The sequence below is a fragment of the Schistocerca nitens genome, chromosome 5 (assembly GCF_023898315.1).
Source record: "Schistocerca nitens isolate TAMUIC-IGC-003100 chromosome 5, iqSchNite1.1, whole genome shotgun sequence".
Taxonomy (NCBI): domain Eukaryota; kingdom Metazoa; phylum Arthropoda; class Insecta; order Orthoptera; family Acrididae; genus Schistocerca; species Schistocerca nitens.
Window position 1 is genome coordinate 690,445,521 of NC_064618.1, and position 12,208 is coordinate 690,457,728.

Consider the following 12,208-nt stretch of genomic DNA (forward strand, 5'->3'; position numbering starts at 1 on the left):
AAGTCAGTAGCTATGTTTCGCCCTTGGCTGTCTGAATATATTTCGATTTTTGTAATTGTTTTGGAGCTACAAAATGTAGGCCTAACTGAGTTGTTTATTTCCTCTTTCTTTTTCACACAATGATTTGTGGTCGCTGCATTTGATGAAAGTACTTCCTTTCTTTGGCTCTTTTCACATATTTCATATTCATCACACGTTAAAAATTCAAACTTATTTGCTTGTGGGAGACGAAAGTTGTTTTCGTTACGATTAACGCGACAAAACTTTTTAGGCCTAATAAAGTTACCGTTTTGTTCGTTTACAACCGTTTCACTACCCTTTGAATGGTGTATCACTTCTTCCAGCTTCTGTACACTATCTATCACTGATTCAAGCTTCTCTACATATAGTTTAGCTAACATAAGATCATATTTTAATGAAGAAGTCGTGCATTCTTCTTCGCATTCCGTTTGTAAACACACGATATAACGATAGTTACAGTGCACATTTCCACAGTCACAGGTCATGTTTTTTTCCTCTAAGACATTTAAACATTGACGATGGATCCATTTCTGTGACCACGAACATAATTTAACACCATATTTCACCTTCTTACTGCATTTTACACACACAGGATTTAAAAACTCGTAATTTTCCGCGGATCGGTTTATTATTACGTCTACACGCGCCGCCATGATAGTATGTCCACTTCTTATGTTATGGTCATGAACTGTTCTCCTTAAATCAGATTTACTCAGATTTACGACAGCTACACTAGTGTTGCCTAATTTGGATAGCACACTTTCAAGAACAGTGATGACTTCACTATCTTTATCTCTGGCAACATCATATTACAGAAGCTCTCCTGCGAACCTTGCAGAACTAGTACTCCTGAAAGAAAGGATACTGAAGAGACATGGCTTAGCCACAGCCTGGGGGATGTTTCCAGAATGAGATTTTCACTCTGCAGCAGAGTGTGCGCTGATATGGAAGTTCCTGGCAGATTAAAACTGTGTGCCCGACCGAGACTCGAACTCGGGACCTTTGCCTAAGCGCGACTCACGCCCGTTACTCACAGCTTTATTTCTGCCAGTATCTCGTCTCCTACCTTCCAAACTGCAAGGTTCATAGGAGAGCTTCTGTAAAGTTTGGAAGGTAGGAGAGGAGATACTGGCAGAAATAAATCTGTGAGTATCGGGCGTGAGTCGTGCTTCGGTAGCTCAGATGGTAGAGCACTTGCCCGTGAAAGGCAAAGGTCCCGAGTTCGAGTCTTGGTCGGGCACACAGTTTTAATCTGCCAGGAAGTTTCATATCAGCGCACACTCCGCTGCAGAGTGAATATCTCATTCTGGAAACATCCCCCAGGCTGTGGCTAAGCCATGTCTCCGCAGTATCCTTTCTTTCAGGAGTGCTAGTTCTGCAAGGTTCGCAGGAGAGCTTCTGCAAAGTTTGGAAGGTAGGAGACGAGATACTGGCAGAAATAAATCTGCAAGGTTCGTAGGAGAGCTTCTGTAAAGTTTGGAAGGTATGAGACAAGATACTGGCAGAAATAAATCTGTGAGTACCGGGTGTGAGTCGTGCTTTGGTACCTCAGATGGTAGAGCACTTGCCCGTGAAAGGCAAAGGTCCCGAGTTCGAGTCTCGGTCGGGCACACAGTTTCGATCTGCCAGGAAGTTTCATATCAGCGCACTCTCCGCTGTAAAGTGAAAATCTCATTCTGGAAATATTTTGTTTGTTGAGTTTTGCAACCCAGACTTTGCAGCTGTTTTTCTAATAAGGCTACAGTTCTTTGCTTTCACTGTTTTTAGTAGTTGAAATGAGACGAAAGTCATCGCAATATTTATATATGGATGACACTGAATTAACATCTGCCACTGTTTTTTCTCTACATTTTGATGTAATGATTTCATTTGCAATTTTTGCTTTAACTTCGCAGCAGTAACGTTTTCCAGGTCGAACCATGATACTTTTTTTGCACCGATTACATAAAGACTCATTCTTTTTTACATTTTTCGTGGAACCCGATTTTCGTGTACCTTTTTCAACCGTCATCTTAACCAACTTAAATTAATCCCTTGTATACCCCGTTTGAAGGTTCACTGTTTTAAAACTTGAATTATAGTTCTTTATGGCTGTAGGAATGTGATCATAATTATACCTAAAACTCTTTGTTTTGTATATTGAGACAAAAAACTGCAATATCTAATGCGAAAAAAGACTAAAATTTAGTTAAGAAAGATTTGTGGTTGTGTTGTGTGAATGGTCCGATTCAGCCTCTTGCTGTGCAGTCAACATTGTCCTCTCCACAATACATGATTTAGATCCACTATCGACAGAAATTTGTGCAAAGAATATTTATATTATTTTCACGTTTGATGATGCAGCACAAAATCAGTAAAAGCAGATACTATTCATTTTATGGGAACAGTATTTACCAATACTGCATGTAACACTGCAATAAAGCTAAGTTTGAGACTTCAAACTGATTTATCAGTTTCGCAGTTAGAAGTCAGAACAACTGTGAACTGTAGATACTAATAGTAATTTCTTTTTAATCAGCAAATAGATTCAGGAATTACTTGGTGTCCGATACTTCCACCTACATGTTTCCAACAGCTTCATTGCTATGAAGGCTATGGAGAAAAATGTGCTGAAAATTTAACATAGTTGGAAACAATGTGACAACATTGTCAATGTAGAAATAAGAATGAAAGTATCATGATAGGGAAAAGTGAGGAATAGTCAAGAAATCACTAGATTCTGGTCATCAACTAACTAGTATTTTTAAGGAAACAGTTAGAGTATTTTGTATCATTCTTCTTACTATCTCCTATTCTCCTTCCTGAATAATGCATACACCATTCTTAACCAAGTACTTGCGTTATACCTCCAGTCTGTACTTCACTTTCAATGTAATTATAGTTTCTTCCTCAACTTAAAATTTGTATTCTGTTCTACATTCTATCCGCAATGTTCCCAAATCTATCCAATTCACATTTCATCTTCTACTACACAAAATGTAATTTCTTTACAACTAATTTTCACATCCACTGCATAAAGACATTATCCCTATTATTTAAAATTTCACTCTGTTGTTTAAAAACTTATTTTTCATTACTGCCTGAATATGCAAATAACAATTCCAAAAACTACTTACCTCAGTTTTTGTTCTTCCAGGCCCTCGGATCCAAATATTAGTTTGAAAAGCATTCCACTCCTTATCTGTTAGTGGAGTATCTGCACTGTATGTAAATCTGAAATGGAAATTTCATTTTGTAACTACCCATGTTCATCATTTAATCAATCAATTTATTTATTTCCCATGCACTACTATACCTCTTGCAATGTGATTTCACAAGTGATTACAGTTTTAAGAGGAGAAGCACTTTTACCAATTTTACATACAAAGGAATTGGTCTTTCCTTTTGCTTCCTAGTAACTTCAGGGTAATATAAATTTTCCTTTATTCCTCCTATCTTGGTCACCAAATGAAGGGCTATTGAAGTGCAAAAAAAAAAAAAAAAAGATGATGTTTGTTGGTAACTTGTAATTAGATGGTACTGGTAGCACATTTTTCAAATCTCACATTTCTTAACCTACAAGCCAACTGTGAGTTAAACGCAAATTATTAGTAAATGCTCCCACTATCTCTTCCAATTATGAATAATTCACTTATATTGTCCTACATTTTATCCTCGCTTCTATTTAGTTTTGTCATCTGATTGGTTTGCTCACTTTTTCTCTTTCTCAAACTGTAAGGACCTCTTTCCCATTATTTCTTCCAGCTTAGCTGCATCTCATTCCTCCCATTTTTGTAGTTTTCTTCACAACAATACCACATTCTCTAGCTCCTGTAATTACCTATTCAGTCATCTCCTTCCATTAATCCTTCCTGCGTTTCCTCCAATATCTATGCATTTCTCTTTCACTACCTCTTTAGCACCAAAATATTTATTTCCTTCCCTCTTTAAGGCTCCTTCATTTTATTCTATTTATTCCAATTAAATATTTGCACCCCTACAACTTCATGGATATACCATTCTGTTGGTCATACCCATTTCTCTCACATTCCTCATGTCCTGAGTTCTAGTGATGCATCTCTCTTCTTCTTGCATCTCCACCAGTACCATTCCATTTATCCTCTTTTACAGCCACAGAATTACAGTAAAGTTACTGAAAATTACAACATCAAGAAATACACGTTCTATTGAAGCTGTTGTGATCAGGGACATCCACTGGAGGAAGTTAGTGGAATACCTGTAATTGTATGGCCCAGATTTTTATGACCTACAACACCTAAAAGATTGATTACAATTACCTGAAAATATTGATATGATGTAAAAATTACATAATACATTTGTAAGTTGAGTTATAAAATGAACTACAGTACTGGAAAATTTTGTAGCTGGTCAGAATAGAAATCAAAAAAGTTTTAATTAGTTATAATCATCATGTTTTTCTTCAAGAAATTCAGTCTTTGAGGATGTAAAAGAACTGTTGTACAATCCTTGTAGAGGTATTGTAATATATGACAGTCATCATGCATTGGTTCTTGGAAGGAAGGTATGTCTGTTGCTGGACAACATGTGCTTGTATTTAGAAAATCTTTCAGTATTAGCTGAAGCAACTGTAGCATATACTTTGATATTTTCCTTTAGTTTCACAAATGAACTTAAGAAATCAACATATGAGTAATGATATTTCACAAATGGACTTTACATTTAGATTTATATTAATACCAAATATTGATGTTTCTGTTTCAGTACTCATACCTGCTGCAAGTTAACAACAGTAGATAATATGATAATGACAATAAGCAGAGGAGCCATGGATTTGTTTTGAATATGTACAAATAAAGTCTTAAACAACATTGGTGCATTTTTCACAGAGTCAGATGCATTGTTTGGTCTTTCCAACATTCAAATAGTAAATTGATTTGTCATAAAAGGACTTAACAAACATGTTAGGAAAGCAGTAATAACCCAAAAATTAAATTGTCCTAGAATAATTATATACAGCTCAGTAGCTGTACAATGAAAAATGCAAAATTGCATTTCTATAGCCAGAACATTTGGAATTTTAGTATTTGTGAATAAAATGTAAGGTATAAATACTAATAAGCTACAAAAAAAGGAAATGAACCTGCCTATCGACGGAGTGATGAAAGAACTACATGTGTATCAGGCCCCATTAAGAATTCTATTGATGATGAGGGTTCTGTCTTAGAAAGGTTACTTTTCTACAGAATGAAAAATTAATTCTTCCAGTTCACATGTCACTAACTATGCACACATTCATCAATCTCAAATGGTTATTGCTATAACAAAACAGTTACACAACGAAACATACCCTTCAAAATTTAAATAATGGTTAACAATAGTCAGGTGCCAATTTAAAGTAAAACGTTGTGTAATATTTTTTTTCATTTGTTGAATGGGTTTTCATTGATATTTTCTAGCCACTAATTGGTCCTACTTGTTATAGGAAGTTGCCATCATTGGAACTACTGCCACTGTATAGTGAATTAAGTAGATTTTTTACAACATGGAACAGAGCCTTATTTGCCTGTGCCAATGTGCCTCCAATAGCAGCACATCAGTCGAATCTTGCTGAAACATGATTGTCTAAAGTAGAACATTTTAAATGATTTAGTCCAGACAATGTTTGCAGTCCAAACACTTTAACAGCACTTAGATACTGAATAATCTATGGTGTATGGCCAGATTGATCCTCATTAAGTACTACATATCTACAGATAATTGGTCAGCCACATACTATACTTGGTTAATTCCTATAATAAAATTACTTGAGTACAGCAACCTAACACTTAAGTGACATAAAAGTTCACATACAGCTAACAAATTATTGACAGAGTCACTGCCCTTGAAATCTAACAGACATATTAATATGTGAAATGATATGCACAGTAAGTTACTACTGGAAGTAATACTGTTCATGTTCTAAATACACTGTTGCATTGAACACTATTGAAGTGTGACACAGTCCATAAATTACACATTTCCACATTGGGTTATACAGACAAATATTTCCTTATAGCTGACTACATGGCACAATGTCTACACAACAAGCCATGGAACATGTACAAAATAGTTCACACATCCAGATTCAAAACTATTTTTGGTTACTTAACATGGGCATAAACTTATAATCCAAAGAAATACAAACTGTTCAGACCACACTCAAATACAAAATCTTACACCACAACCAACCACATTTTTCCATATCATAAGTTGGTTCCTGGAAATCAGAAGTCACGTTTCAAGAGAGAACAATACACTTTTTACAAAAGGGAGGAATTTCACATCTTCCAGACACTTCACTAATTATTTTCTCACAAATACACTATTCATTGCTACACCTGGATGAAATTGTGTCCACACCATTTTCTGGTCCAAATGGTTGCCACATATCCTTTCACCAGTGTCCTGAGAAGTTGTCATTTCATGTGGAAAGTAAAAACATCCAACTTTAGCATGCAAGTAACCACCATGACTAAACCTACAAAAAAGTTATTCACTTCTTCAAAGACATGTTCATAACATAACATTATATACTGAGGTGACAAAAGTCATAGAATACACTATGCACATATAAAGATGGTAGTAATACCATGTACACAAGGTGTAAAAGGACAGTGCACTGGCAGAGCTGTCATTTGTACTCAAGTGATTCCTATGAAAAGTTTTCCGACATGATTATGGCAATATGATGGGAATTGACAGAATTTGAATGCAGAATGGCAGTTATAGCTAGACAAATGGGACAATCCATTTTGGAAACTGTTAGGGAATTCAGTAGTCCAAGATCCATAGAGTCCCGAGTGTGGTGAAAATTTCAAATTCCAGGCATTACTTCTCACTATGGGTAGTGCAGTGGCCAACAGCCTATAAATAATGACCAAGAGCAGCGGTATCTGTCTAGAGTTGTCAGTGCTAACAGACAAGCAACACTGATGAAATAAGCACAGAGATCAATGTGGGACACATCAGGAACATATCTATTATGACAGTGTACCAAAATTTGGCATTAGTGGGATACTGCAGTAGAGGACCAACATGAATGCTTTCCTTAACAGTAGATATCGCCTGTGGTGCCTCTCCTGGGATCATGACCACCTCGGTCAGACCCTAGAGGACTGGAAAGCCATGGCATGGTCAGATGAGCCTGAATTTCAGTTTGTGAGACATGATAGTACCGTCTGAGTGTGGTGCAAACCCCTTGAAGCCATGAATCCAACTTCTTAACAAGGCTCTTTGGAACCTGGTGGTAGCTCCATAATAGTCCGAGATGTATTTACATGGAATAGAGTGGATCCCCTGGTCCAACTCAACCGATCCTTGACTTGGAATGTTTATGTTCAGCTAGTTGGAGACCACTGCAGCCATGCATGGAGTTGACGTTCCCAATCAATGATGGAATCTTTGTGGATGACTAAGCACCATGTCACCAGGCCACAATTGTTTGCGAGCGGTTTGAAGAACATTCTGGACAATTTGAGCAAATGATTTGGCCACCCAGATTACCTGACAGAAATCCCACTGAACATTTATTGGGTATAATCAAGAGGTCAGTTCATGCACAAAGTCCTGCACTGGCAAACTTCCACAATTACAGGCTGCTATAGATGCAGTAAGACTAAATATTTATCCAGGGGACTTCAAACAATTTGTTGAGTTGATTTCATGTGATGTTGCTGCACTATGCAAGGCAAAAGCAGGTCCAACACAAAATTAGGAGGTATCCAATGACTTTGTTCACCTCAGTGTATATTCACATATCTCTCAACATGTCACAAAATTTTACTTCAGTAACCCAAAGAGAATGGAATCTGATCCATGTTATTCTGTACCATAACTCACATGATTATCTAAATTCATTCAACTCAAAAGTCCAGTTTGTATTCATACATATCAAATAACCAAGCAGATATTTCACAAATTACAAAGAGAACAAAACCATATTCACAATATCATTCTGTCATTACTAGTTAAGTCAAGCTAATGGGATGGAAACTGTTTCATATCATTACCTTACTTCACCCAAATTAGAGTACTACATTCCAGAAAATTAAATACCCATAAGATTCCCAAAAAGTCACCTGATTAACCACTTTTGTCAGAACATTCAGATTAGTTTTCAGTTATTGTTATCACTTCACAATCAAAAATATTTACCTTTCATTGTATCATTATTACATTATGACAATTATTACCCAGAACACAAATAGCAATTTTCAACAGCATGTAAAACGAAATATGCATCAGTATATAAATAATTTATCAAAGTATTACTCCTTTGTCAATTTTCTATTTTCAGTGTCACAAATATCTGCCCCAGATAGCTGAGTGGACACTGCAACAGAATGTAAATCCTAAGGACCGGGGTTCGATTCCTGGTTGGGTCGGAGATGTTCTTCTCTCAGGGACTGGATGTTGTGTTGTCCTAATCATCATCATTTCATCCCCACTGGCGAGCAAGTCGCTGAAGTGTCAAATTGAAAGCCTTGCACCTGGCGAACGGTCTATCCAATGGAATGCCTTAGTCACACGACATTTACATTTTTTAGTGTCACAATTCGCACACTATAGTATCAAACAATGCCTAGCTCAAACAGAATTTCAATATAACAAAATATCACATACCTGTATATAGTCAGCATTACAATACTCCTTTATGTCTGTTATTTCCATTATATCCTTTCAATCCTAACCTCATTATCTAGAGAAATCCATTCTCAGCAATTACCCTGCTGCAAAGACAAGTTCTCTGACTATTACTATCCTAACAAATTTCTCATTATGCTCTTTAATACTTCATTATTCCATTGAGGCATCATTATACCTCATTACTCCATTGTCCAAGATATCAGCACCTGCTTTCCTCATATATAAAAATAGATCCACACAACCACTCCAAAATAGCAAATTCTAATGTTATATGCAAACTTTACTCTCATTATGTAACAGACCAAATTTCACTTGCAAAAATCATGACTTCATTGTATTACTTTTTTTAACTGAAGCCTGAAGGGCAACACAGATACAAACCTTGCTATGTTACTTCAGATATTACTATAGGCAACTGTACTTTAAGTTTATTTCTGTCTGCTGATACGAGAAGGGTTATGCCATGACATATTTAAAAATAGACCGATAGATATCTCCATAACTAATTGCTCTGAGAGCAGACTTTTCTATGTTACCACAAGTAGTACTGAACCATGTATTCAAGGTGCTCCCTCTATCTTTACTTCCAGTGCTGCATAAATTCTTACCTACTCCACTCATTACCTGATTACTTTAGATTTTAAATATGATTTGCAGATACTTTCACCTTTTTCACGCATCCTGCCACATCTTAATTTTTCCATTCATCTTACCTATAGGCTGATAGAAATTTATTAATGATGAAACAAAATTATACTGGTTATGACCTCCAGAAGCAAAAGAAATGATTCATGTCATCAATTTTACAAAGTATAAAATATGTATTTTATACTGTTCTGGCTTCTGTCTTCTTATAGTTCAATTATTTATGATCATTAATCTAATATAAACTAACAGCACAGAGGAAATTTTACTGAAATGTATTACCACACTACAGTTCATACAAAAGTTGAAGGCAGTTACTGACCAACTTACAAGCAAAGACAAAATAGAAGAGGGGGTGAATGAGGTGAATGATCCAGTAAAAAGGAAAACTGAGTCATCCAGCTGGGGTAAACATTGATGCCACATAATAAATTCAATAGAAAGCATTAAACCTGGTACATGTTGGCAGGTTTACAGTTAATTGGAGCACCTGCTCTTGAATCTAATTTCACACAACTGATTTCAAACTAACAACTCTCTTTCAGAACAACTACCAAATCACTGCAAAACACAAGCTTTTGGAAAACTGATACTTACAATTACTTTTTTTTTAAATTTACATAGAAAATAAATTTTTACACTTTCTCACCAACTGCTACTCTTAGCAGACCGTTTACTTGTTTATCTGTCTAGAATGTTCTGTAAATATCCACCACTGATAACCTGCGTACAGATTTCTTTAATTTAATGCCTTTCTCCTCTCAGTTAGTTCATACTTCGGCACAACATTACTTACATTCAAGTTTATTAATTGCATTTCTCTTACCTTATAACTAACTATCAAAATTTTACACACTTTTATAGCAATATCATTAACCCATTAAGTACCAACGTCCTATTTTGAGGACAGAGCACATATTTATTTATAAATACACAATAAATTATTAATTTGCAACTATTACTGTTCTACGTCATTTGTTGATGCTTTTTATAACAAATATATGCTTACAGGAAATTAAAAGCAATAAATCCTACCGTTAATTGATTATTGAATACTAAGGCACACTTTTCGTTATTACAGGTATTTATTTTATCGACAATTTAGTAGTATTTGAAATATGTGGCAAAGATCCTTTGTGATTATTTATAGTCAACAATGTGTCTTTTAAACTACTTGCATTGTTAGCTCAATTGGAGTTATATTCATTGTTTTCCATTGTTATAAAATTTGGTGTACTCGAAATAGGACACTGGGACTTGGTGTTATCATTTCTGTTATTTGTATAGCTGCACGTTCGAATATGAAACTCTGGTACTGCTGATGTATTTTCTTTTTAAACGTGGTAATTTTACCAGATTTTGTTGCTGTACATTATTTTGCATCATCAGAGAATAACGAAGAAACTGTATGTAAAACTTCACTGCCAAGTACATCCCAAGTTTCCAGAAGTAAATCGAAGAAGAGACGTCTTACTGATGAGAAAAGCAATTGGAAAATGACACCTCCAGTTTCTACAAAGCTGTCTCAAACTAGTGAGCATGACATCACCACAAAGAGAGAGGAATTGAAGGAAAAACTTTCTTCTTTGACTCCAAAGGAGATGTTTGAGGAACTGATGAACGAAAACATATATGAGTTCATACTGAAAGAAACTGTGAGATATGCAGTAAATATGACGAATATGCAGGATTTTATCCTCACAGTTGAAGAAGTGAGGGTCTTTGTCAGATTTCTTCTTTTTGCTGGCTACCATAAGCTCCCTGCTGAGAAGCTATACTGGTCTGAGGAGGAAGATGTTGGAATACCAATTATAAAGACAGCTACGTCAAGGAATAAATATCAGAAGTTGAAAACATTGCATCATTTTCAAGATAATGACTTAGCCAATCTTCCCGTGCCTGGGTTACCGGGTTCGATTCGCGGCGGGGTCAGGGATTTTCTCTGCCTCCTGATGACTGGGTGTTGTGTGATGTTCTTAGGTTAGTTAGGTTTAAGTAGTTCTAAGTTCTAGGGGACTGCTGACCATAGATGTTAAGTCCCATAGTGCTCAGAGACATTTGAACCATTTTTGAACTTAGCCAATGAAAACGAACACGATCGCGGATTGAAAACTAGACGTCTACTGACAACGATAAATGATTCTTTTCAAAAATTTGGAATATTTGAGGAAATTTTGTCAACTGACGAAATGATAGTCAAATACTATGGACAAAGTGGGCTGAAACAGTTTATCCGAGGCAAGCCTATTAGATTTGGCTATAAGTTGTAGTCTCTTTGTGGAGCAAGTGTTTCATTGATTTATACTGCGGAAAGGATCCAGAAGATACTGCACGGGATGTCCTACTATTGGGAGCACATATTTATTTATAAGTATACAATAAATTATTAATTAACAAGAAATAAATAGTTAAGACTTGACTACAGTTGCTATACGATACTGTTAGATCCCAGTGTCCTATTTTGAGGATGGTCATTATATCAGCATGTCTAAATATTCTTAGGCTATTTTTGTACTTATTGTGGTTCATACACTATTTACATTATAATTAAGGAATAAAAAATTCAATTTAAAAAAATTAATCTGGGACTTAATGGGTTAACTTTGCTGTTGTTTTAACACTTTCATTTACTACATGTACACACTTCCTTTTCACATCAAGAACATCACTATTTACATCATTAACTTTCTGATCAACTCCCAGATCTTGAACATTAACATGATTACTTGCACTGTATCCACTATCAGTTGCTAATTACTAACAAAACCTTCATGAGTTACATTATTTGTAACTATATCTGTCTGAAATGTACCAGACCAACAACACCACAACAGTTATGTGAACCTAGGCCTACACATTCTGTTCAACCATCATCAAATGCATCAATGTCTGAATC

At 35.7% G+C, this 12,208-nt stretch overlaps 1 protein-coding gene across 1 annotated transcript; it reads left to right on the forward strand.

Moving 5' to 3' along the window:
- The first annotated feature begins 10,468 nt into the window (after positions 1-10,468).
- LOC126260662 (piggyBac transposable element-derived protein 3-like) lies at positions 10,469-11,582 on the forward strand. Its single transcript, XM_049957997.1, has 3 exons — positions 10,469-10,493; positions 10,669-11,223; positions 11,392-11,582. The coding sequence occupies exons 1-3, from the start codon at positions 10,469-10,471 to the stop codon at positions 11,580-11,582; spliced, it is 771 nt and encodes a 256-aa protein (XP_049813954.1).
- The last annotated feature ends 626 nt before the right edge of the window (positions 11,583-12,208 follow it).

Excerpts from the sequence above, each read along its gene's own strand:
- LOC126260662 (XM_049957997.1), top strand. The coding sequence starts at position 10,469 with ATGTGTCTTTTAAACTACTTGCATT. Across the intron at positions 10,494-10,668 it reads TCTTTTAAACTACTTGCATT|ATTTTGTTGCTGTACATTAT; the intron begins GTTAGCTCAATT and ends TAATTTTACCAG. Across the intron at positions 11,224-11,391 it reads TCCCGTGCCTGGGTTACCGG|CCAATGAAAACGAACACGAT; the intron begins GTTCGATTCGCG and ends TTTTGAACTTAG.